This window comes from Hyla sarda, chromosome 2, assembly GCF_029499605.1.
Source record: "Hyla sarda isolate aHylSar1 chromosome 2, aHylSar1.hap1, whole genome shotgun sequence".
Classification (NCBI taxonomy): Eukaryota; Metazoa; Chordata; class Amphibia; order Anura; family Hylidae; genus Hyla; species Hyla sarda.
Window position 1 is genome coordinate 381419237 of NC_079190.1, and position 26050 is coordinate 381445286.

Below are 26050 nucleotides of genomic sequence, written 5' to 3' on the forward strand. Positions count from 1 at the left end.
GCTTTTGATGAAAAACTGATTCCTCAAAACCGGACTAAACTGTATCAAAACGTGTGTACAAATTTTAACCTGTATACGGTTAAAAACCATATATGGTTTAAAAAATGATGTCCGATTGCATCAATTTTTTAAAGAAAAAAACGTATACATTTAACTTTTTCACTCCATTATGAATAAAGTTTCACTTGTTTGATTGAAATTCCCAAAAAAAAAAAACCAGTGAAAAGTCAAAAACCATCTGGTAAAAACCGGATGGAAACGTACGCACATACGGTTCTGTACGGTTCCTATTGACTCCCATGTTAAAAAAAAAAACATATACGGTTTAATACGGTTTTTCATCCGGACCAAAAACCGTGGTAGGCTACGGTTTTGGGAACGGGAAGAAAACTGACAAAACAGTACAGGATGCAAAACGGACACAACCTGATGCATCTTTTGGCATATGGTTTTTAATGGAGAGTCAATGCATACGGTTTTCAATACGGTTCCATACGGTTTTCACATTGGAACTGTATTGCAAAAATGTGGTGTGAATGCAGCCTTAGATGCAGAGATATGTAGTCAGACCCTCATCAATCTCGCCTATCCTTGGGATAACCCCTTCAATAGGACAAAGAATACTCAGTCTGGGTCAGCCTTGCTTTATTACTAAAGCTTATAATACCTCTTTATTACAGAAAATATATATACAAGTATATTCATCAAAACATCTGAAACATACAGTCATGGCCGCAAATGTTGGCACCCCTGAAATTTTTCTAGAAAATTAAGTATTTCTCACAGAAAAGGATTACAGTAACACATGTTTTGCTATACACATGTTTATTCCCTTTGTGTGTATTGGAACTAAACCAAAAAAGGGAGGAAAAAAAAAGCTAATTGGACATAATGTCACACCAAACTCCAAAAATGGTCTGGACAAAATTATTGGCACCCTTAACTTAATATTTGGTTGTACACCCTTTAGAAAAAATACTAAAATCAGTTGCTTCCTATAACCATCAATAAGCTTCCTACACCTCTCAGCCGGAATGTTGGACCACTCTTCGCAAACTGCTGCATGTCTCTCTTATTGGAAGGCACCTTTTCCCAACAGCAATTTTAAGATCTCGCCACAGGTGTTCAATTTGATTTAGATCTGAACTCATTTCTGGCCACTTCAGAACTCTCCAGTGCTTTGTTGCCATCCATCTCTGGGTGCTTTTTGACGTATGTTTGGAGCCATTGTCCTTCTAGAAGTCCCAAGATCTCAGACGCAAAACCAGCTTTCTGACACTGGGCTGTACAGTGCGACCCAAAATCCATTGGTAATCCTCAGATTTCATGATGCCTTGCACACATTCAAGGCACCCAGTGCCAGAGGCAGCAAAACAACCCCAAAACATCATTGAACCTCCACCATATTTCACTGTAGGTACTGTGTTCTTTTCTTTATAGGCCTCATTCCATTTTCGGTAAACAGAAGGATGATGGGGGAGATTTATCAAAACCCGTCCAGAGGAAAAGTTGCTGAGTTGCCCATAGCAACCAATCAGATCACTTCTTTCATTTCTCAGAGGGCTTTTCAAAAATGAAAGAAGTGATCTGATTGGTTGCTATGGGAAACTCAGGAACTTTTCCTTTGGACAGGTTTTGATAAATCTCCCCCGATGTGCTTTACCAAAAAGCTCTATCTTGGTCTCATCTCTCCACAAGACGTTTTCCCAGAAGGATTTTGGCTTACTCAAGTTCATTTTGGCAAAATGTAATCTTGCTTTTTTATGTCTCTGTGTCAGCAGTGAGTTCCTTCTGGTTCTCCTGCCATATAGTTTCATTTAATTTAAATGACAACGGATAGTTGACACTAACACTGATGCTCCCTGAGCCTACAGGACAGCTTGAATATCTTTGGAACTTGTTTGGGGCTGCTTATGCACCATCCGGACTATCCTGCGTTGACACCTTTCATCAATTTTTCTCTTCCATCCATGCCCAGGGAGATTAGCTACAGTGCCATGGGTTGCAAACTTCTTCATAATGTTGCGCACTGTGGCCAAAGGCAAATCTAGATCTTTGGAGATGGACTTGTAACCTTGAGATTGTTGATATTTTTCGATAAGACAGTTCTCTTCTCCTCTTTCTGTTATCCATGCTTAGTGTGGCACACACAGACACACAATGCAAAGACTAAGTGAACTTCTCTCCTTTTTATCTGCTTTCAGATGTGATTTTTATATTGCCCACACCTGTTACTTGCCCCAGGTGAATTTAAGGAAGCATCACATGCTTGAAACAATCTTATTTTTTCCGAAAGAGTGCCAATTATTTTGTCCAGACCATTTTTGGAGTTTGGAGTGACATTATGTCCAATTAGCTTTTTTTCCTCCCTTTTTTGGTTTAGTTCATATACACACAAAGGGAATAAACACGTGTATAGCAAAACATGTGTTACTGCAATCCTTTTCTGTGAGAAGTACTTAATTTTCTAGAACGATTTCAGGGGTGCAAACATTTACGGCCATGACTGTAATGAAAATGGCTGCTATAGCAATAACAAACTCAATGGCTTTACATGTACAACACTTGTTATATGTTATATATGTCTAGAGATTTCTTCTAGTTAATAAACAGTTAATGAGAAATGGACAGTTAGCCATGACCATTATTGAATCAACTTAGACTTATAAGATAACCTTTTTACACTGCAGGCGCTAAACACACTTCCTTTAGTCATGTGAGTGCTACTACTAAACTAAGAACCAACACTCCCAAATATCTTATACATCATAGAAACATAGAATGTGTCGGCAGATAAGAACCATTTGTACCATCTAGTCTGCACAATAATCTGAATCCTATGAATAGTCCCTGGCCCTATCTTATATGAAGGATAGCCTTATGCGTATCCCATGCATGTTTAAACTCCTATTTTGCAGCGACCACTTCTGCAGGAAGGCTATTCCATGCACCCACTACTCTCTCAGTAAAGTAATACCTTCTGATATTACTGCAGAAACCTTTGTCTCTCTAATATAAGACTATATCCTCTTGTTTTTCATTGTTTATATATACTCTTCTAATATAGACTAATACCCTGTGAAAGGAACTGTTAAAATGTGTTTTATCATAAAATATTTTCACATACATTCCCACATCCTATGGTTTCTAAACATAAATGATTAGATTTCCTCCACAGAAAAACAATGGATAGGAACAGGCCTTGTAGAGGGCCCAAACAATGTCCATAGTGGTGAATATTTTATGGTTACTGAAGGCTTATTTTGGAAATGTAATCTAACAGAATTATTGAAATAATCTCCACCAAGTTGCTTCTATACTCTAAATAATACAGTCTGCCTGAGTGCTCACTCTTAAAATCTGAATAATAAATCCCCAAAACAACAGGATAGATTGGCAGTGGCAGCTATATATGATTTGGATAAAAAGTTCTAGAAGGAAACAGCTTCAATTGGTTCATTAAACATGATTTACGGTATCATTTAGGAAATTACTCTATTCTTATATTTTTGTGCGGTTAAAATACCAGACATACAGACATATAAGACCTTCCTACCTGTTACGCCGAGCGCTCCGGGTCCCCCCTCCTCCCCGGAGCGCTCGCAACATCCTCGCATTTGCAGCGCCCCGGTCAGACCTGCTGACCGGGTGCGCTGCAATACCTCCCTCAGCCGGGATGCGCTTCGCGATGCGGGAGGCGCCCGCTCGCGATGCGCGTCCCGGCTCCCGTACCTGACTCGCTCTCCATCGGTCTTGTCCCGGCGCGCGCGGCCCTGCTCCTTAGGGCGCGCGCGCGCCGGGTCTCTGCAATTTAAAGGGCCACTGCGCCACTGATTGGCGCAGCTGGCTTAATTAGTGTGTTCACCTGTGCACTCCCTATTTATACCTCACTTCCCCTGCACTCCCTCGCCGGATCTTGTTGCCATTGTGCCAGTGAAAGCGTTTCCTTGTGTGTTCCTAGCCTGTGTTCCAGACCTCCTGCCGTTGCCCCTGACTACGATCCTTGCTGCCTGCCCTGACCTTCTGCTACGTCCGACCTTGCTCTTGTCTACTCCCTTGTACCGCGCTTATCTTCAGCAGTCAGAGAGGTAGAGCCGTTGCTGGTGGATACGACCTGGTTGCCACCGCCGCTACAAGACCATCCCGCTTTGCGGCGGGCTCTGGTGAATACCAGTAGCAACTTAGAACCGGTCCACCAGCACGGTCCACGCCAATCCCTCTCTGGCACAGAGGATCCACCTCCAGCCAGCCGAATCGTGACAGTAGATCCGGCCATGGATCCCGCTGAAGTCCCACTGCCAGTTGTCGCCGACCTCACCACGGTGGTCGCCCAGCAGTCGCAACAGATAGCGCAACAAGGCCACCAGCTGTCTCAACTGACCGTGATGCTACAGCAGCTACTACCACAGCTTCAGCAATCATCTCCTCCGCCAGCTCCTGCACCTCCTCCGCAGCGAGTGGCCGCTTCCGGCCTACGATTATCCTTGCCGGATAAATTTGATGGGGACTCTAAGTTTTGCCGTGGCTTTCTTTCGCAATGTTCCCTGCACTTGGAGATGATGTCGGACCAGTTTCCTACTGAAAGGTCTAAGGTGGCTTTCGTAGTCAGCCTTCTGTCTGGGAAAGCTCTGTCATGGGCCACACCGCTCTGGGACCGCAATGACCCCGTCACTGCCTCTGTACACTCCTTCTTCACGGAGATTCGAAGTGTCTTTGAGGAACCTGCCCGAGCCTCTTCTGCTGAGACTGCCCTGCTGAACCTGGTCCAGGGTAATTCTTCCGTTGGCGAGTACGCCATCCAATTCCGTACTCTTGCCTCCGAATTATCCTGGAAAAATGAGGCCCTCTGCGCGACCTTTAAAAAAGGCCTATCCAGCAACATTAAAGATGTTCTGGCCGCACGAGAAATTCCTGCTAACCTGCATGAACTTATTCATCTGGCCACCCGCATTGATATGCGTTTTTCCGAAAGGCGTCAGGAGCTCCGCCAGGATATGGACTTTGTTCGCACGAGGCGGTTTCTCTCCCCGGCTCCTCTCTCCTCTGGTCCTCTGCAATCCGTTCCTGTGCCTCCCGCCGTGGAGGCTATGCAAGTTGACCGGTCTCGCTTGACACCTCAAGAGAGGACACGACGCCGCATGGAGAACCTATGCCTGTACTGTGCCGGTACCGAACACTTCTTGAAAGATTGTCCTATCCGTCCTCCCCGCCTGGAAAGACGTATGCTGACTCCGCACAAAGATGAGACAGTTCTTGATGTCTACTCTGCTTCTCCACGCCTTACTGTGCCTGTGCGGATATCTTTCTCTACCTTCTCCTTCTCTGCTACGGCCTTCTTGGATTCCGGATCTGCAGGAAATTTTATTTTGGCCTCTCTCATCAACAGGTTCAACATCCCGGTGACCAGTCTCGCCAGACCCCTCTACATCAATTCTGTTAACAATGAAAGATTGGACTGTACCGTGCGTTACCGCACGGAACCTATCCTAATGTGCATCGGACCTCATCACGAAAAAATTGAATTTTTGGTCCTCTCCAACTGCACTTCTGAAATTCTTCTTGGATTACCGTGGCTTCAACGCCATTCCCCAACCCTTGATTGGTCCACAGGAGAAATCAAGAACTGGGGTACTTCTTGTCACAAGGACTGTCTTAAACCGGTTCCCAGTACTCCCTGCCATGACCCTGTGGTTCCCCCTGTAACCTGTCTTCCTAAGGCTTATATGGACTATGCTGACGTGTTTTGCAAAAAGCAAGCTGAGACTTTACCTCCTCACAGGCCTTATGACTGTCCTATTGACCTCCTCCCGGGTACTACTCCACCCCGGGGCAGAATTTATCCTCTGTCTGCTCCAGAGACTCTTGCCATGTCAGAGTACATCCAGGAAAATTTTAAAAAAGGGTTTATCCGCAAATCCTCCTCTCCTGCCGGAGCTGGATTTTTTTTTGTGTCCAAAAAAGATGGCTCCCTACGTCCTTGCATTGATTACCGCGGACTTAATAAAATCACGGTAAAGAACCGCTACCCCCTACCTCTTATCTCGGAACTCTTTGATCGCCTACAAGGTGCCCACATCTTTACCAAACTGGACTTAAGAGGTGCTTATAATCTCATCCGCATCAGGGAGGGGGACGAATGGAAGACTGCATTTAACACCAGAGATGGACACTTTGAGTATCTGGTCATGCCCTTTGGCCTGTGCAACGCCCCTGCTGTCTTCCAAGACTTTGTTAATGAAATTTTTCGTGATCTCTTATATTCCTGTGTTGTGGTTTATCTGGACGATATTCTGATTTTTTCTGCCAACTTAGAAGAACACCGCCAGCATGTCCGCATGGTTCTTCAGAGACTTCGAGACAATCAACTTTATGCCAAAATGGAGAAATGTCTGTTTGAATGTCAATCTCTTCCTTTTCTAGGATACTTGGTCTCTGGCCAGGGACTACAAATGGACCCAGATAAACTCTCTGCCGTCTTAGATTGGCCACGCCCCTCCGGACTCCGTGCTATCCAACGTTTTTTGGGGTTCGCCAATTATTACAGACAATTTATTCCACACTTTTCCACTATTGTGGCTCCTATCGTGGCTTTAACCAAGAAAAATGCCAATCCCAAGTCCTGGTCTCCCCAAGCGGAAGACGCATTTAAACATCTCAAGTCTGCCTTTTCTTCTGCTCCCGTGCTCTCCAGACCTGACCCATCTAAACCCTTCCTATTGTAGGTAGATGCCTCCTCAGTGGGAGCTGGAGCTGTCCTTCTACAAAAAAATTCTTCCGGGCATGCTGTTACTTGTGGTTTTTTTTCTAGGACCTTCTCTCCGGCGGAGAGAAACTACTCCATCGGGGATCGAGAACTACTGGCCATTAAATTGGCGCTTGAGGAATGGAGGCATCTGCTGGAGGGATCAAAATTTCCAGTTATCATATACACTGATCACAAGAATCTCTCCTATCTCCAGTCTGCCCAACGGCTGAACCCTCGCCAGGCCAGGTGGTCGTTGTTCTTTGCCCGTTTTAACTTTGAAATTCATTTTCGCCCTGCTGACAAGAACATTAGGGCCGATGCCCTCTCTCGTTCCTCAGATGCCTCGGAAGTAGAGCTCTCTCCGCAACACATCATTCCTCCTGACTGTCTGATCTCCACTTCTCCAGCCTCCATCAGGCAAACTCCTCCAGGGAAGACCTTCGTTTCTCCACGCCAGCGTCTCGGGATTCTCAAATGGGGACACTCCTCCCACCTCGCAGGCCATGCGGGCATCAAAAAATCCTTGCAACTCATCTCTCGTTTCTATTGGTGGCCGACTCTGGAGACGGATGTTGTTGATTTTGTGCGGGCCTGTACTGTCTGTGCCCGGGATAAGACTCCTCGCCAGAAGCCTGCTGGTCTCCTTCATCCTCTGCCTGTCCCCGAACAGCCTTGGTCACTGATTGGTATGGACTTTATTACAGACTTACCCCCATCCCGTGGCAACACAGTTGTTTGGGTGGTCGTTGATCGATTTTCCAAGATGGCACATTTTATTCCTCTTCCTGGTCTTCCTTCAGCGCCTCAGTTGGCAAAACAATTTTTTGTACACATTTTTCGTCTTCACGGTTTGCCCACGCAGATCGTTTCGGATAGAGGCGTCCAATTCGTGTCTAAATTCTGGAGGGCCCTCTGTAAACAGCTCAAGATTAAATTAAACTTCTCTTCTTCTTATCATCCCCAATCCAATAGGCAAGTAGAAAGAATTAACCAGGTCCTGGGTGACTATTTACGGCATTTTGTTTCCTCCCGCCAGGATGACTGGGCAGATCTTCTACCATGGGCCGAATTCTCATACAACTTCAGAGTCTTCGAATCTTCTGCTAAGTCCCCATTTTTCGTGGTGTACGGCCGTCACCCTCTTCCCCCCCTCCCTACTCCCTTGCCCTCTGGTTTGCCCGCTGTGGATGAAGTGACTCGTGATCTTTCCACCATATGGAAAGAGACCCAAAATTCTCTTTTACAGGCTTCATCCCGCATGAAAAGATTTGCCGATAAGAAAAGAAGAACTCCCCCCATTTTTGCTCCCGGAGACAAGGTATGGCTCTCCGCTAAATATGTCCGCTTTCGTGTCCCCAGTTACAAACTGGGACCACGCTATCTTGGTCCTTTCAAAGTCTTGTGCCAGATTAACCCTGTCTCTTACAAACTCCTTCTTCCTCCTTCTCTTCGTATTCCCAATGCCTTCCATGTCTCTCTCCTTAAACCACTCATCATTAACCGCTTCTCTCCCAAACTTGTTTCTCCCACTCCTGTTTCCGGTTCTTCTGACGTCTTCTCCGTGAAGGAGATTCTGGCCTCCAAGACGGTCAGAGGGAAAAAAAATTTCTTAGTGGATTGGGAAGGCTGTGGTCCAGAAGAGAGATCCTGGGAACCTGAGGACAACATCCTAAACAAAAGTCTTATCCTCAGGTTCCCAGGCTCCAAGAAGAGGGGGAGACCCAAGGGGGGGGGGTACTGTTACGCCGAGCGCTCCGGGTCCCCGCTCCTCCCCGGAGCGCTCGCAACATCCTCGCATTTGCAGCGCCCCGGTCAGACCTGCTGACCGGGTGCGCTGCAATACCTCCCTCAGCCGGGATGCGCTTCGCGATGCGGGAGGCGCCCGCTCGCGATGCGCGTCCCGGCTCCCGTACCTGACTCGCTCTCCGTCGGTCTTGTCCCGGCGCGCGCGGCCCCGCTCCTTAGGGCGCGCGCGCGCCGGGTCTCTGCAATTTAAAGGGCCACTGCGCCACTGATTGGCGCAGCTGGCTTAATTAGTGTGTTCACCTGTGCACTCCCTATTTATACCTCACTTCCCCTGCACTCCCTCGCCGGATCTTGTTGCCATTGTGCCAGTGAAAGCGTTTCCTTGTGTGTTCCTAGCCTGTGTTCCAGACCTCCTGCCGTTGCCCCTGACTACGATCCTTGCTGCCTGCCCTGACCTTCTGCTACGTCCGACCTTGCTCTTGTCTACTCCCTTGTACCGCGCCTATCTTCAGCAGTCAGAGAGGTTGAGCCGTCGTTACAGCCGTCATGCCCCCCCCCCCCCCCCATAGACTTGCATTTACGGGGCTGGGCGTGACATCATTAGGGGGCGGGGCTATGACGTCACGAGCTCCCGGCTCCAGCGTTCGAAACAGTTTGTTCCAAACGCTGAGCAGCAGAGTACCCCTTTAAATGTTAAATATATCCAATGATAAGCCCTTACTTTCCACTTTGGTCATTCTGAAAATTACTTAACAGTGTGAAGTTGCTCACATAACTAATAGACTAAGAGTATAAATATTGGTAGGGTATGGATTTAGTAAATGGAACTAATGTAGGATATATTTATACGTGCATTATTGTATTTACATGTAGTAAAGGACTTGGCTATTATCCATGACCTTTCTTTTTTACATTACATTTTACAATTAAACAATGGCTTTGGTTCAAGTTTGACTCACGCATGACACAAGAAACTGGAAACTGTAGTATGTAACTTGTCAAAGCCATGTGTGAAGGATGAGTGATCTTGGGACATAGAGGACAGAGAAGTGATGTAATAGGATCAATGGAGCAACAGAATGAAGTTCATGGCCAAAAATAGTCAAGTGATTTCTTCTCCTGGACATGTGTGTGACTGTGACAAACAGCTGAATACAGCTAAATCTAGTTGATGCAACTAAAAATAGTAATGACGAATCAAATAAATAGTAAGTCAACAATATCAGACATAGAATATATATTGTCTACAGAACATATCATGTTATATTATTATACACAATAACCAGAAGAAAAAACATAATTGTGCCAGTAGGTAATTTGAAAGAGAGTTTAACCCCTTAAGGACGAAGCCCATTTTGGCCTTAAGGACGCAGAAAATTTTATTTTTACGTTTTCATTTTTTCCTCCTCGCCTTCAAAAAATCATAACTCTCTTATATTTTCATCCACAGACTAGTATGAGGGCTTGTTTTTTGCGTGACCAGTTGTCCGATGTAATGCCATCACTCACTTTACCATAAAATTTATGGCGCAACCCAAAAAATACTATTTGTGTGGGGAAATTTAAAAGAAAACCGCAATTTTGATAATTTTTAAAGGTTTTGTTTTCACGCCGTACAATTTATGGTTAAAATAACAGGTGTTCTTTATTCTTTGGGTCAATACGATTAAAATGATACCGTGATAACCTACTTTTCTATTACTGTTGCGCTTTAAAAAAATCACAAACTTTTTAACCAAATTAGTACATTTAAGATTCCCCTATTTTGAAGACCTATAACTTTTTAATTTTTCCGTATAAGTGGCGGTATGAGGTCAAATTTTTTGCGCCATGATCTGTATTTTTATTGATACCATATTTGCATATATAAAACTTTTAATAAATTTTTTATTAAATTTTTTGGGAATAAAATGTTATAAAAAAGCAGCTATTTTGGACTTTTTTTTTTTTTTTTTTACGTTCGTGCCGTTCACCGTACGGTATCATTAACATTTTCTTTCAATAGTTCAGATATTTATGCACGCAGCAATACGAAATATGTATATAAAATATTTTTTTAACGCTTTTTGGGAGTGAAATAGGGAAAATGGGACAATTTACGTTTTTATTGGGGGAGGGGGTTTTTCAAATTTTTTTTACTTAATTTTTTTACTTTTATTTTTAGACTTTAATAGTCCCCATAGGGAACTATTTATAGCAATCACTCGAATGCTAATCCTGTTCAGTGCTATGTATAGGACACAGCACTGATCAGCATTATCGGTGATCTTCTGCTCTGGTCTGCAGGAAGGCAGATCAGAGCAGAAGACTCCCGGGAGACAGCAGAGGCAGGTGAGGGGACCTCCGGCTACCGTGCTGGATGATCAGATCGCCGCGGCAGCGCTGCGGGCGGTCCGATCATCCAATTAAGTGACCGCGATGCTGCAGATGCCGTGATCTGTATTGATCACGGCATCTGAGGGGTTAATGGCGGACATCTGCGGGATCGCGGATGTCCGCCATTACCAGCGGGTCCCTGGCTGCAATCAACAGCCGGGACCTGCCGCGCATGATCCGGGCATCGCTCCGATGCTCGCGGTTATGCTTATGACGTAAATGTACGACCTGGTGGGTTAAGTTAAGTACCACGTCACCAGGACGTACATTTACGGCGCTCGTCGTTTAAAGGGGTTGTCCAGGAATATTGAACAAGAGCTAATGTCTTCCAAAAACAGCACCACCCCTGTCCTCAGGTTGTGTGTGGTATTATTTTCCATTCACTTCAAAGGATCTTAGCTGCAATACCACACACAATGGGGGAGATTTATCAAAGTTGTCTATGTCCCGCATCAATATAGACCAAACTACAGAGGGTTAGGCTAGTCTATTGTGCACTTAATTTATCAAAAGTGGCACGGCTGTTGATAAATTCTGCGCACGGACTTTGGGATCCATGGTTTAGACCCCAAAGTATTTAAACCTGCTTCAGTATGGTCTGACATTTCAGCGTGCATTTCGGCGGATTGATAAATCTAGCACCAATGCATTTTTCTGTCTAAAATAGACTAGAATGCATCATGTTCTGAAAATCCACTAAATCAATAGCCGCGAAAAAGTCACACGTATGTAGACGTATGCGACTTTCTGTGCGACAATTTTAGACGGGAAAAAACAGTCTAAGGCTAGGATTCCACTTGTATTTGTTTCCTGCATTTTTTTTCACTGAAAAAAATGCCAGTGCAATTTCCTGCGTCTGACATTTTTTCTGGCGTTTTTGCATTTGAGTGGAAATTGCATTTTTGGCCCCTTTGGCGTTTTTTTCAAAATTTTTGGGGTACCAAAAAAAAATGTAATAAATAAAAGGGAAAAAAAGGATGCAGTAGGGATGAGAATTTTTTTTTATTTAAAATACATTTTTAATAAAGTGTTTGTGTGTGTGTGTGTTTCACTCTTTTTTTCTCTACTTTTAAATTTTTTTAGGTAGTTCTACTACTCCGAGTATGGAACAGACTGTTCCATGATGGGAGTAGTAGTACCTGTACTAATAGACATATCGCCGATGCGATCGTCCATAATATAGCAGAGATGCGGAGCGGCTCTATACAGCGCTCACATCTCTGCAATATACTCCGGCCAGTGATGTGAATAGAACATCATTCATTCATATTTTCCGATTGGCCGGATGGTTGCAGCCAATCACCTCTCACAGAGGGAAATATGATTGAGTGATGTTCTATTCATATCACTGGCCGGAGTATAGTGCAGAGATGTGAGCGCTGTATGGAGTCGCTCTGCATCTCTGCAATAGAAAGGACGATCACAGCGGATGTCAGGAGTAACACCCGCTGTGATCTGTCCCTTACTGCAGGTACTACTACTCCCATCATGGAGCACACTCTGCTCCTTGCTGGGAGCTGTAGTACCTGCATTAATAGACAGATCGCAGCGAGTGTAACTTCTGACACCTGTTGCGATCTGTCTATTAATGCAGGTACTCTAGCTCCCAGCATGGAGCAGAGTGTGCTCCATGTTGGGAGCTGCAGTACCTGCAGTTAAGGAAAGATCACAGTGGATGTCACTCCTGACACTCGCTGTGATCCTCCTGTATAATGTATAGATGCGGCCGGTCGCTCTTCTATGGTCCCCTACACTGATGTATATATACACCTATTCATATTTCCTGCAGAGAGCTGTGATAGGCTGGAACCATCTGGCCAATAACAACTCTCTGCAGGAAATATGAATAGGTGTATAAATACAGCAGTGCAAGGGACCATAGACGAACTGCCGGCCGCATCTATAAATTATACAGGAGGATCGCAACGGACTCGGGGCGATCTGTCAATAAGTACAGGTAGTACTACTTCCATCATGGAACAGTGTGTTCCATGCTGGGAGTAGTAGTACTACCAAACAAAAAAATTAAAAAATTAAGACTAAAAGTGAAAAACACACACACACTACATTTTTATTATTGCCGGCTAAATTTTTTAGTGTCCTGCCTGCACACATCAATTGATCCCTGTTTAAAAATTCATAAAAATGTTGTTATAAAAGATATATTTCATTAGATACAATTTTTTTCCATCACTACTGTATCTTTTTTATAAGATAGGAAATTTTATTAAAAAAGGCATCTCCATCACTTTTTTAGATCACTAAAGTCCAAAAAATAAATAAAAAAGCACCTGCAAAAACGCAAAAGTTAAAACTCACATGACGTTTTTCTTGGCGTTTTTTTTTACTCCCATAGGTTTCTATGGGAGAAAAACGCCACAATTTCAGGGGAAAAAAACGCCATAGGCTCAACATGCTGCCATTTAGCAAAACCGCCAAGGAGCTGAAAAAGAGTGAAAAAACGCCAAAAGGATTTTAAAAAGCCATACTGAAAAACGCTAAGTGGAAAAAGAATTCAGCGTTTTTTCATTGATTTACAGCATACATCTGGCCGCAGCATTTTTTGTCCGAAATTAGGCAGAATTGGCGTCCTTCTTGGCGTCCCCCCCCCCCCAAAAAAAACAAGTGGAATTCCAGCCTAAGACTAAGTTTCCATTTTTTTCTGGCAGTTTTTGGAATACTGCCATTGCAGTTTTTGAGCCAAAGCCAGAAGTGTATTCAAAAGGAATAGGACATATAAAGGAAGGACTTACACTTCTCCTGCCTTACGGATCCACTTCTGACTTTGGCTCAAAAACTGCAGTGGCAGATATCCAAAAACTGACAGAAAAAAAACGTAGCCTTAAAGGACATCTGTAGTGCAATATAACTTATCCCCTTTCCAAAGGATAGGGGATAAGTTATAGATCGCGGGGGGTCCGAGCGCTGGGGCCCCGCGGGATCTCCTGAACAGGGCCGCAGCAGTGCGCTGGAAAGGGGGGGTTCCATCCCCCCATAACGCGGCGGCCAACACGCTCCCTCCATGTATCCCGTAGAGTTACATGGAGGGGGCGTCTCTGCCGAGGCTTTCTGCTGGGGACGAAACTGCACTTCCTGCAGACTGCTGCGGCCCCGTCCAGGAGATCCCAGGGGCCCCCAGCGCTCGTACCCCCAGCGATCTATAACTTATCCCCTATCCTTTGAATAGGGAATAAGTTATGTTGCGTTGGAGTACTCCTTTAATCCTTTGATAAATCTCCTCCAATGGCCCTGGTTTTCTTTGTGTTTTGTTTTTTTTCCCCCAACAGATATTTTTTCATGGCATTTACGAAGGTTTCCCTACATTTTATACTCTTCCCTACTTTTTTTTTTTACACATGCTTTGCATCTGTGGGGGTTTCCTCAGCTCAAATCCACCACATTTTCTGTGGAAACCTTAGTAAATGTGTTAGAATTTTCCGGCCACGCCCCCTTTTCCAGTGACCATGCCCCTTTTTTGGATTTTCTCTGTAAAATGGAGAGTTGGTCGGGTTTTTTGTTTTCAATTATGGGGCAAATTCTTCTGCAGAACCGGTGGGGTTTACAATAGTAAATCAGGGCTAATATGAGGACAGGAGTGGTGCTGTTATTGGAAGAAATTAGCTTTGTTTTTTTTTATTACTGGACAACCTCATATGTTTAACTATCATCGCAACACACCAATGACATGCGATTTTTTTTTATTTATTGAATTTTTTCACAAAAAAATAAATACCAATGTCCTTAGGGCATCAATAACAGTGAATCGTATAAAACAACAAGGTAGCAAATTTGCAACAAATGCACAGTCAAAGGCTGGGTTCACATCACGTTTTCTCCCATACGGGAGCACATACGGCAGGGGGGACCTGAAACCTCGCGCTCCCGTATGCCTTTCTATGCGCTCCCGTATGTAATTCATTTCAATGAGCCGGCCGGAGTGAAACATTCGGTCCGGTCGGCTAATTTTTGCACTGTATGCGCTTTTTCCCCGGACCTAAAACTGTGGTCAACCACAGTTTTAGGTCCGGTTGTAAAAGCGCATACAGCGCAAAAATGAGCCGACCGGACCGAACATGTGGGAGAAAACGTGATGTGAACCCAGACTTAATAAGGACATGTGTCACTTCCATGTTAGTTAGTATTGCTACCCTCCCTCCAATCCCCTCATGGATTTGGCCATCTTTTGTCACTTTTCATAGAAAACATCCTATTCATTGTAACATGGAAGTTACAGATGGCTAGTAACTGTCCTTCTGCTCCACTGTGAAAAACAGTGAAGCTATGCCTCCTCGATCCCCCATCTGTCTGTGCATTGAGGCCAGTGCTCCAGTCCATATCATATCTGCCTATGGAGAAGCATGTGACCATATGCATAACTCCTCCATTGGCATCCACTGTGCACAAAAACTAGTAAAGGCACTGGAGGAAGCAGAGTAACATATATGGCCACAATATTTTTTTGTCCTAATTTCTGCAATACCTAATCCGAAAAAATATTATACATAAAACATAAACATTTTTTATACTCACTGTGTTCTTCTGAGCCACCATATCCTTAAAATAAAACAAAGATATTCAGGTAAAATCGGCAACCAACAGATTTCATTTAAAGATAAAAAAAAACTCAATGTAATTGCTAAAACTGCTTGAAATGCTTAACACTTAATAAAATGTGTTCCCTATCCAACAGATAGGATAAAAGTGTCTGATTGAGGGGGGGTGTCTGACTGCTGGGACCCTGATGATCTCCTGAGTGGGGCCCATCTCTTACCTCCTAAAACAGGCTCCGCTGCTTCTCTGCAACATGGCTGGTGATAGGCTAAGCGGGCCATCACTTTTGTACAGCAAGAGCGCATCTCCAAGCGAGGGGGCGGAAGTGCCCAGTAGAGAAGCAATGGAGTCTGCATTAGGAGAGACAGGTACCCGTAGAGGAAATTGCCTTCTTTTGCAGCTTCTTTTTTTATTTTGAAATCAACTTGTGTCCACTTTAAATGGGTACTCCGCTGCTCAGCGTTTGGAACAAATTGTTCCGAACGCTGGACCCGGCGCCGAGAGCTTGTGATGTCATAGCCCCACCCCCTCACCCCCTCCCGGTGCCGGCCCCAGCGTTCAGAAGTTTGTTCGAAACGCTGAGCAGTGGAGCACCCCTTTAAGACCTCCTGTTTACTGGAAATACCCCATTAATATATTATTTAATAATATATTACTGCATAGCTCGCTTTTTGTTACTCCCCTATTTTCATGGCAAACTCTTTCTGCAATTTATAAATCCTTAGGAACCAGCCTCTTTATTTTTACCCTTATAATTCAGCCTTAAAGGGGTTATCCAGCGGGTTGTGGTTTCTTTTTTCAATAGTATGCCCATTCTGTAGTATATAACAAAACAAACCTTTGCTTACCACCCGCGCCACAGCAATGCCTTTGGTGTTCTACTCCGGGCCCTGCAGCGTTCGTCATCTTGAGCAGCAGTCTGCTGTGTCTGGCCAGGGAAGCACCCGAGTCCAGTGTGTGACACTGCTGCTCAGCAAATCGCTGACCGCAGAGATGTCCCACCTCGACCAGCGATTTACTGAGCAGCAGTGCGGCACACTGGACCTGGGTACTTCATGGGCCCCACAGTCATGCTGCGGGGTACCGGAGATGGAATTTGGAGGCATTGCAGAAGCACTGGTAAGTAAATGTTTGTTTTGTTATATACTACAGAATGGGCATACTTTTGACCCCCCTGCCCCACCAGCCGCTGGATAAGCTCTTTCATATTTTTAATGTTTCCATTGACACAGTCATTTGCAGGCTGCATCTTCTGAATAGGTTTTATTTTACCATATAAATGTATTGTGTAAGCAAGATTTATTTGACTTTAATGGATAGGAAAATCTGATGCAGAAAATACTGAGGTGACCAAAAAACTGCAATTTTGGCATTATTTTCAATATTTATTTTTAGATGATAAATGGAAAACATTTTTATATATATATATATATATATATTTCTCACTCCTAGAGGACACATACCGTACATGTATACTTTGTTTAAACACCCAGATACCACAGTTGTTATTGACTGTGGCATCTAAGGGATTAAACTGAAATATCTCTGATCCCAGCCACTGTTGGCAGGTGTTAATTGTAGTACACAGCAATCGAGTTAACATGTGATGTTTTGTCCCGATTTTGCTTTGGTTTCTAACACAACTTCCATTTAGCATTTCTCTTGCAAAAAGTAAATAAATAAATTTAAAAAAACAATAAATCAAGTAGATTCTATTCTGGGTTCAAAAATGAACGTAACCATATTAATAAGATTTACCTTGAGGGATAATGATGTATCAGCGTCTGTATCGTGATATATAATAACATTATTTGCCATGTCGAAGCTTTCTCGTACCCCAAGGTGGTAGAAAAGAGAAGGCTGCCTTCCCACATCACTCATGTCCACTACAGCAACATCTGCAATAAAAAGAAGCTTTACTATTATTGGACTTCAGCTGCCTTTAATCCCGCTTGGTTTTATAGCCATTTCATAGAACTATGTTAAAAAAAGGTTTGTCCAAAGGCACAAAACCCCTTTATTAAAAAATAAACAAAACATTATTTGGGCACTTTCACAGAGCAAAAATACCCTTAGGCTGTATTATTCTTTACAAAAATACGATAAATAAATCAAGTAATAATTAGGGACGTATTATTGCAAAATAACATATATTAAAGTCTATGGAAAAGCGACCGTCATAACACATTGCATGACATAGCAGACGTAATTCCCAAAGGTCAACATAATGATGAGCATGTTCATTATTTGCGGTCGTAAGAAATAATGGCTGGAATAACAAAATCCGACCGTAAAACAGAGAAAAACAAAGTTGTTGTTAGAAGAGGACAGAGCTTATACCCATTAGGCCACAATGGTACAAAATCCGTCTGGAGATATTGAGTGCGCGCAGACATTGCTGTCCCCATAGAAGGCAATTTTTGCGGTAATTCCACAAATTCCGTAGTGTGCACTGTGCAGCGGAATTCAATTGCCAGCAATGGGATTCTGCTGTACCGTTTTTTCTGAGTGGAACTCCACTCTGGATTGGAAGACGTGGTCGTGTAGAATGATCTCCTCGCTCACCAGACCTTAGCCCCCTTGGACTTCTTTTTCTGTGATGTGATAAAGGAGAAGGTGTACTCAAAGGAACACACCATGAATGCGTTTAAATTGACGGAAAAGTGGAATTACTGCATCGGATTCATGTGAATCTTGTGCACGAAGCTTTGCATCACAAATTAAAATATTTATTGCAAATATGCATTTTGGCTATGTGTCCAGACTTCAGGGGCACACTGTATAAGAACGCACATGGTGCACAAATGCCCCCCAGATAACTGAGGCTTGTATAGAAGTAACAGTAGAGGAATATTTTATGCATAACATACATCTTATGCAGTTCTGCCTTCATTCTGGTTGAGTTTCACTGGGAACACTAGTGGTGCTATAGATTGGCTTCCATAGAAAACTGTAATCGGGACTGTAGTATATCAAGCTTTCATTTTATTTTAGCCTCTATAGATTCATATAAATAGATGCACTTCCTCTGAGAAAACAAGTCAATAATTCTTCCCAACAAATCTTAGAGACAGCCTGGGAATTGTTCTGATGCAGAAGAATGTTAACTAGAGCTGAGCGGTAGGATACAAAGCATACTGAATACTCCAACAGCAATGCCTGAGAGATATAATGAAATCCTCAGTAGAAGAAGGGGTAAAATAAAAAGTTTTCTATATAAAGTCAATGCTCAAATTCATAGGGTCATCCCAAAAAATGATTATTATTAAGGATTAAGTAGTATGGGTACTGTATTCAAGACAGGCTTCTAGATGAAGATAGTTGACAATGGTATGACCGTACAATGGTAGTAGGTCACCAGCAGCTATGTAGTCTCAGCCCCAAGGCCATGTTCACACTTTGAGGCTCATGGCAGGATTAGGTGCATGTTTGCCAGCATTGCATGTGAACAGGGTCTCAGCTATTACGAATATGGATTCTGTGCTCAAAAGCTGCAGACTATCTCCATACAATTACAGTGGGCAAATCCATGGCAGAGATCTCAGTTCCAGCTGTGGATTTCTGCCAAGAATTATTTTAACAATCGAGAGTAAACTGCCCAAGTGAATTTTTTTTACTGTGGGAACATACCATTAATATGCACAACCACACATACATCTACCCTTAGCACCAGAATGCCTTTACTGGGCTGACCTGACCACCATGATTTCACATACCCCCTGTCATTATCAAGGCAAGGAACACGCTGAAAAATACTGCAGAGTTTTTACAGCAGAACATGTAAGTTTTTGAACCAAAGCCAGAAGTGGATCCAGCAGAAAGGAAAAGTCTTTTCTATTTCTCTTGAATTCATACATTATCTAACAATGTTGCAAATTTTTTGCAGCTTTTGTTTTCACTTATTTTTACATATCTGCAAGGTTCTTACAAGTCCCCTCTCCCTTATCAGTTCCCAACATAAAGGCTAAATAGCGTATGCTGTACATCCAACTCTACAACACACACAACTACCAGTCTCCAGTGTATTAGGAGATCTGAACACAATTGGCATAAGAAACTGATGCTAACGAAATCTAACAAAAAGTTAAAAAGGAGGTTGTTGGTATCATTTATCACTACAAAGTCTCAGCATTATTTGTGAAGCCAAGGCACTGTGCCCATATGATCTCAATTGGCATGATGTGCCCTGCTATAACATATTCAATACAGTGTTAAATGTCCCTGGTGTTGCAGCTCATCCCTTTTTGTTCCATCAATAGTCCTCAATGTTCAAATCCTAGAGAACTCCTTTTGGTGCTAAATTTATCTCACCAAATACAAATAGTGAAAGAAAAAAAAGTTGTAGCTGCCTTTAGCAATCACTAGAGGGAGTATTTCTGAGTTCAAATTCTAAAATGTATACAGTCCCTTTTGTTTTTGTATCAAAATTGCTCCTGCATGTTATAACCAAGAGCGATGTACAGCTCAAAATGTGACGTTTTATTTAGTCTTATGCAAAACTTCTACATAACCTTTTTAGTATATAGTAAATTAACCTCCTACTGCAAATACAGTGCATTTTAAAGGGGTACTATGGCACTTACTTTTTTTTTGTAAATCCTGTCCAGGCTGCCGGGGGTCGAAGCATCAGACTGCAGCTCAGCTAATCAATGGCCGCAGCAATGTCCCGCCTCGGTCACTGATTGGCTGAGCAGCAGTGAGACGTATTAGGCCTGGGGCAAGGAAAAAGAATCAGGGACAAGCAGCAATACCAGAGGCACTAGGGGAACGGCGGGAGGTAAGTAGAGTTGTCACGATGCCGGCTGGCAGGAGGTGGATCCTCTGTGCCAGAGAGGGATGGCGAGGACCGTGCTAGTGGACCGGTTCTAAGACACTACTGGTTTTCACCAGAGCCCGCCGCAAAGCGGGATGGTCTTGCTGCGGCGGTAGTGACCAGGTCGTATCCACTAGCAACGGCACCTCTCTGGCTGCTGAAGATAGGCGAGGTACAAGGGAGTAGGCAGAAGCAAAGTCGGACGTAGCAGAAGGTCGGGGGCAGGCGGCAAGGTTCGTAGTCAGGGGAGATAGCAATAGTTCTGGTACACAGGGTATAACACACAAAGAACGCTTTCACTGGCACTAAGGCAACAAGATCCGGCAAGGGAGTGCAAGGGAGGAGACTAGATATAAGCAGGGAACAGGTGGGAACCAATTAAGCTAATTGGGCCAGGCACCAATCATTGGTGCACTGGCCCTTTAAGTCTCAGGGAGCTGGCGCGCGCGCGCCCTAGAGAGCGGAGCCGCGCGCGCCAGCACATGACCGCAGGAGACGGGAACGGGTAAGTGACCTGGGATGCGACTCGCAAGCGGGCGCGTCCCGCTGTGCGAATCGCATCCCCAACGGCCATGGCAGAGCAGCGCTCCCGGTCAGCGCTGACCGGGGAGCTGCAGGGAGAAGGACGCCGTGAGCGCTCCGGGGAGGAGCGGGGACCCGGAGCGCTAGGCGTAACAGTACCCCCCCCCTTAGGTCTCCCCTTCTCTTTATCGGGTAACTGCCTCCCCTGGGATGAGGACACCGGGAAAGGATGGAGGGATTCCTCAACGGCAGGCAGAACCGCAGGAGTAGGAATGGGGAGAGAGGGCAGAGGGCGGGACCTGGCACGGGGCAGTGTGACACCAGGACGAGGGCCATGAGGGGACACAGAAGCTTGCCTGATGGAACTGGGAGGGGGGGAGGGGCATTTCCTGTGGCAGGCAGAGTCCTTAATGACCTTAGGGGGACCAGATACAGGAGGAACCACAGAGTTACGGCAAGGGTTACTGGGAACCGGTTTTAGACAGTTCTTGGAACAAGAGGACCCCCAACTCTTGATCTCCCCAGTGGACCAATCCAGGGTTGGGGAATGAAGTTGAAGCCAGGGAAGTCCAAGGAGAATTTCCGAGGTGCAATTGGGGAGGACCAAAAGTTCAATCCTCTCGTGGTGAGATCCGATGCTCATAAGAAGGGGCTCCGTGCGGAAACGTATGGTACAGTCCACCCTGGCTCCGTTGACCGCGGAAATGTGGAGTGGCTTGACAAGACGGGTCACCGGAATCCGGAATTTATTCACAAAGGAGTCCCGAATAAAATTCCCAGAAGCTCCAGAGTCCAGGCAGGCCACGGCTGAGAGGGGAGAGCTGGCTGAAGTGGAAATCCGAACAGGTACCGTGAGACGTGGAGAAGCCGACTTGGCATCAAGAGACGCCACACCCACGAGAGCTGAGTGCGAGCGTGCGTTTCCCAGACGTGGAGGACGGATTGGGCAATCCACCAGAAAATGTTCAGTACTGGCACAGTACAAACAAAGATTCTCTTCCTTACGGCGATTCCTCTCTTCCAGGGTCAGGCGAGACCGATCCACTTGCATGGCCTCCTCGGCGGGAGGCCTAGGCGCAGATTGCAGTGGAGACTGTGGGAGAGGTGTCCAGAGATCTAAGTCCTTTTCCTGGCGGAGCTCTTGATGCCTCTCAGAAAAACGCATGTCAATGCGAGTGGCTAGATGAATGAGTTCATGCAGGTTAGCAGGAGTCTCTCGTGCGGCCAGAACATCCTTAATGTTGCTGGATAGGCCTTTTTTAAAGGTCGCGCAGAGAGCCTCATTATTCCAGGATAGTTCAGAAGCAAGAGTACGGAATTGTATGGCGTACTCGCCAACGGAGGAATTACCCTGGACCAGGTTCAGCAGGGCAGTCTCAGCAGAAGAGGCTCGGGCAGGTTCCTCAAAGACACTTCGAATTTCCGAGAAGAAGGAGTGTACAGAGGCAGTGACAGGGTCATCGCGGTCCCAGAGCGGTGTGGCCCATGACAGGGCTTTTCCAGACAGAAGGCTGACTACGAAAGCCACCTTAGACCTTTCAGTAGGAAACTGATCCGACATCATCTCCAGATGCAGGGAACATTGGGAAAGGAAGCCACGGCAAAACTTAGAGTCCCCATTAAATTTGTCCGGCAAAGACAGGCGGAGGCTAGGAGTGGCCACTCGCTGCGGAAGAGGTGCAGGAGCTGGCGGAGGAGATGGTTGCTGCTGCTGTAGCTGAGACTGAATCTGCTGTAGCTGCGACTGGAGTTGCTGAGTCATGGTGGTCAAGTACGACAGCTGGTGATCTTGTTGGGCAATCTGTCGGGCTTGCTGGGCGACCAGTGTGGGGAGGTCGGCGACAACAGGCAGAGGAACTTCAGCGGGATCCATGGCCGGATCTACTGTCACGATGCCGGCTGGCAGGAGGTGGATCCTCTGTGCCAGAGAGGGATGGCGAGGACCGTGCTAGTGGACCGGTTCTAAGACACTACTGGTTTTCACCAGAGCCCGCCGCAAAGCGGGATGGTCTTGCTGCGGCGGTAGTGACCAGGTCGTATCCACTAGCAACGGCACCTCTCTGGCTGCTGAAGATAGGCGAGGTACAAGGGAGTAGGCAGAAGCAAAGTCGGACGTAGCAGAAGGTCGGGGGCAGGCGGCAAGGTTCGTAGTCAGGGGAGATAGCAATAGTTCTGGTACACAGGGTATAACACACAAAGAACGCTTTCACTGGCACTAAGGCAACAAGATCCGGCAAGGGAGTGCAAGGGAGGAGACTAGATATAAGCAGGGAACAGGTGGGAACCAATTAAGCTAATTGGGCCAGGCACCAATCATTGGTGCACTGGCCCTTTAAGTCTCAGGGAGCTGGCGCGCGCGCGCCCTAGAGAGCGGAGCCGCGCGCGCCAGCACATGACCGCAGGAGACGGGAACGGGTAAGTGACCTGGGATGCGACTCGCAAGCGGGCGCGTCCCGCTGTGCGAATCGCATCCCCAACGGCCATGGCAGAGCAGCGCTCCCGGTCAGCGCTGACCGGGGAGCTGCAGGGAGAAGGACGCCGTGAGCGCTCCGGGGAGGAGCGGGGACCCGGAGCGCTAGGCGTAACAAGAGTTTTTAGTTTTTATGCTGGCAGCCTGGTCAGGATTTTAAAGGGACCAATGCTAATATCCCCTGCACAATAGAGTATGTAGCCAGTATACAGAACTTCCCTGCCTTCCTCCTCTCTGCTCCCATATGCCATCAAACCTTTCCCTCATATGAGCGAAGGGTTTATTAATATTTGTGAGATGGGAGCAGAGGGGGCAGAGGCAGAAAAGCTCTGTATACCAGCTCCTCCTCCTTTGCGCAGGGGGGATAAGCAATGGTACTTGTATACAGCCTGGATCCCAGGAATTGGATCATTGATCGGGGTAAGTTATACCTCTTATTTACTGGTTCACCTACATTATAACCATGTTTATTGGATTAAGTGTGGGTGAACAAGGTGTCAGTTTCTTTAAAAAAAAATGTAAATGCCAGAGTACCTCTTTAAGCATGTATGTGACCGGCTTTTCTTTATATAAAATAGGGCCGGGCTTAAGAATATTGGGCAGCCTAGATGGGCAGACAGATTCTTATCTGCTGACAGATTCTAAGTTTATTAAAAGATACACAATACCTCTGCAATTGTTATCAGACAGGGTATAGCACAGAGGAGTGCTATAAGACAGGAGAGAGCACAGAGGAGTACTATCAGACCAGAGAGAGCACAGAGGAGTGCTATCAGACAGGAGAAAGCACAGATGAGTGCTATAAGACAGAAGAGAGCACAGAGAAGTACTATCAGACAGGAGAGAGCATAGAGGAGCCCTATCAGACAGGAGAGAGCACAGAGGAGTCCTATCAGACAGGAGAGAGCACAGGGGAGTACTATCAGAGAGGAGAGAGCACAGAGGTGTGCTATCAGACAGGAGAGAGCACAGAGGAGTGCTATCAGACAGGAGTGAGCACAGAGGAGTACTATCAGATAGGAAAGAGCACAGAGGTGTGCTATCAGACAGGAGAGAGCACAGAGGAGTAATATCAGACAAGAGAGAGCACAGAGGAGTACTATAAGACAGGAGAGAGCACAGAGGAGTACTATCAGACCAGAGAGAGCACAGTGGAGTACTATCAGACCAGAGAGAGCACAGTGGAATCCTATCAAACAGGAGAGAGCACAGAGGAGTACTATCAGACAGAAGAGAGCACAGAGGAGTACTATCAGACAGGAGAGAGTACAGAGCAGTACTATCAGACAGGAGAGAGCTCAGAGGAGTACTATCAGACTGGAGAGAGCACAGAGGAGTACTATCAGACTGGAGAGAGCACAGAGGAGTGCTATCAGACAGGAGAGCACAGAAGAGTCCTATCAGACAGTAGAGAGCACAGAGGAGCACTATCAGATAGGAGAGAGCACCGAGGAGTGCTATCAGACAGGAGTGAGCACAGAGGAGTGCTATCAGACAGGAGAGAGCACAGAGGAGTGCTATCAGATGGAGAGAGCACAGAGGGGTACTATCAGACAAGACAGTTTACAGAGGAGTCCTATCAGACAGGAGTGAGAACAGTGGAGTCCTATCAAACAGGAGAGAGCACAGAGGAATCCTATCAGACAGGAGAGAGCACAGTGGAGTCCTATCAAACAGGAGAGAGCACAGAGGCGTACTACCAGACAGGAGAGAGAACAGAGGAGTGCTATCAGACAAAAGAGAGCACAGAGAAGTAATATCAGACAGGAGAGAGCACAGAGGAGTCCTATCAGACAGGAGAGAGTACAGGGGAGTACTATCAGACAGGAGAGAGCACAGAGGAGTACCTTCAGACAGGAGAGAGCACAGAGGCGTATTATCAGACTGGAAAGAGCACAGAGGAGTGCTATCAGACAGGAGAAAGCACAGAGGAGTACTATCAGACAGGAGAGCACAGAAGAGTCCTATCAGACAGTAGAGAGCACATAGGAGTACTATCAGATAGGAGAGAGGACCGAGGAGTGCTATCAGACAGAAGTGAGCACAGAGGAGTGCTATCAGATGGAGAGAGCACAGAGGGGTACTATCAGACAGGAGAGATTACAGAGGAGTACTATTAGACAGGATAGAGCACAGAGGAGTACTATCAGACAGGAGAGAGCACAGAGGAGTAATCGGACTGGAGAGAGCACAGAGGAGGGATATCAGACAGGAGAGAGCACAGAAGAGTCCTATCAGACAATAGAGAGCACAGAGGAGTACTCTCAGACAGGAGAGAGCACAAAGGAGTGTTATCAGACAGGAGTGAGCACAGAGGAGTGCTATCAGACAGGAGAGAGCACAGAGGAGTACTATCAGATAGGAGAGAGCACAGAAGAGTCCTATCAGACAGTAGAGAGCACAGAGGAGTCCTATCTTGGACAAAGCCATGATTTTATAGGCCATAATTTCTATAAAAAAGAAATAGAATTATCTTATGAATTATATAAGAAAGGTTAATATTTTGCCAAGATGTACAACACATAAAAAGTTTTTGTATATGACGGTGCCCATTTAAAACTTTTGATATATTATAGATTAATGTATGCAGAATAACTTTCCATTTGCATGTTATTAAAAAATCTGCTTCTTTCTATTTAATTTCCCACTTTGAAAAAGTGACCACTAGAGGTCTCCCTACCAGTCCTGGCCACAAGCCCTTTTATAGATTTCAGACTCATGCTGGAGTCCTAAATCTCAGACTGCAGCCGGGAAACAGTAAAGCTCAGCACTGCTCCCTGCCTGTCAATCAGACAAGCAGGAGCCAGCACTGTGCTCATAGCACAGC

The 26050-nt window shown here is 45.4% G+C and overlaps 1 protein-coding gene across 2 annotated transcripts in view; it reads right to left on the minus strand.

Moving 5' to 3' along the window:
- The window catches only part of MAP3K15 (mitogen-activated protein kinase kinase kinase 15), a 204224-nt gene that overhangs the window by 131701 nt on the left and 46473 nt on the right, over positions 1 to 26050 (minus strand). Inside the window, exons 2-3 of one of the 2 annotated variants that reach the window (XM_056558511.1) lie at positions 17177 to 17316; positions 15398 to 15421 (exon numbers count right to left, since the gene is read on the minus strand). In XM_056558511.1, the coding sequence (XP_056414486.1) occupies positions 15398 to 15421; positions 17177 to 17316 (164 nt within the window). Of the gene's footprint in view, positions 1 to 15397; positions 15422 to 17176; positions 17333 to 26050 lie in introns of both variants that reach the window. The other variant, XM_056558512.1, reaches the window with a different exon arrangement.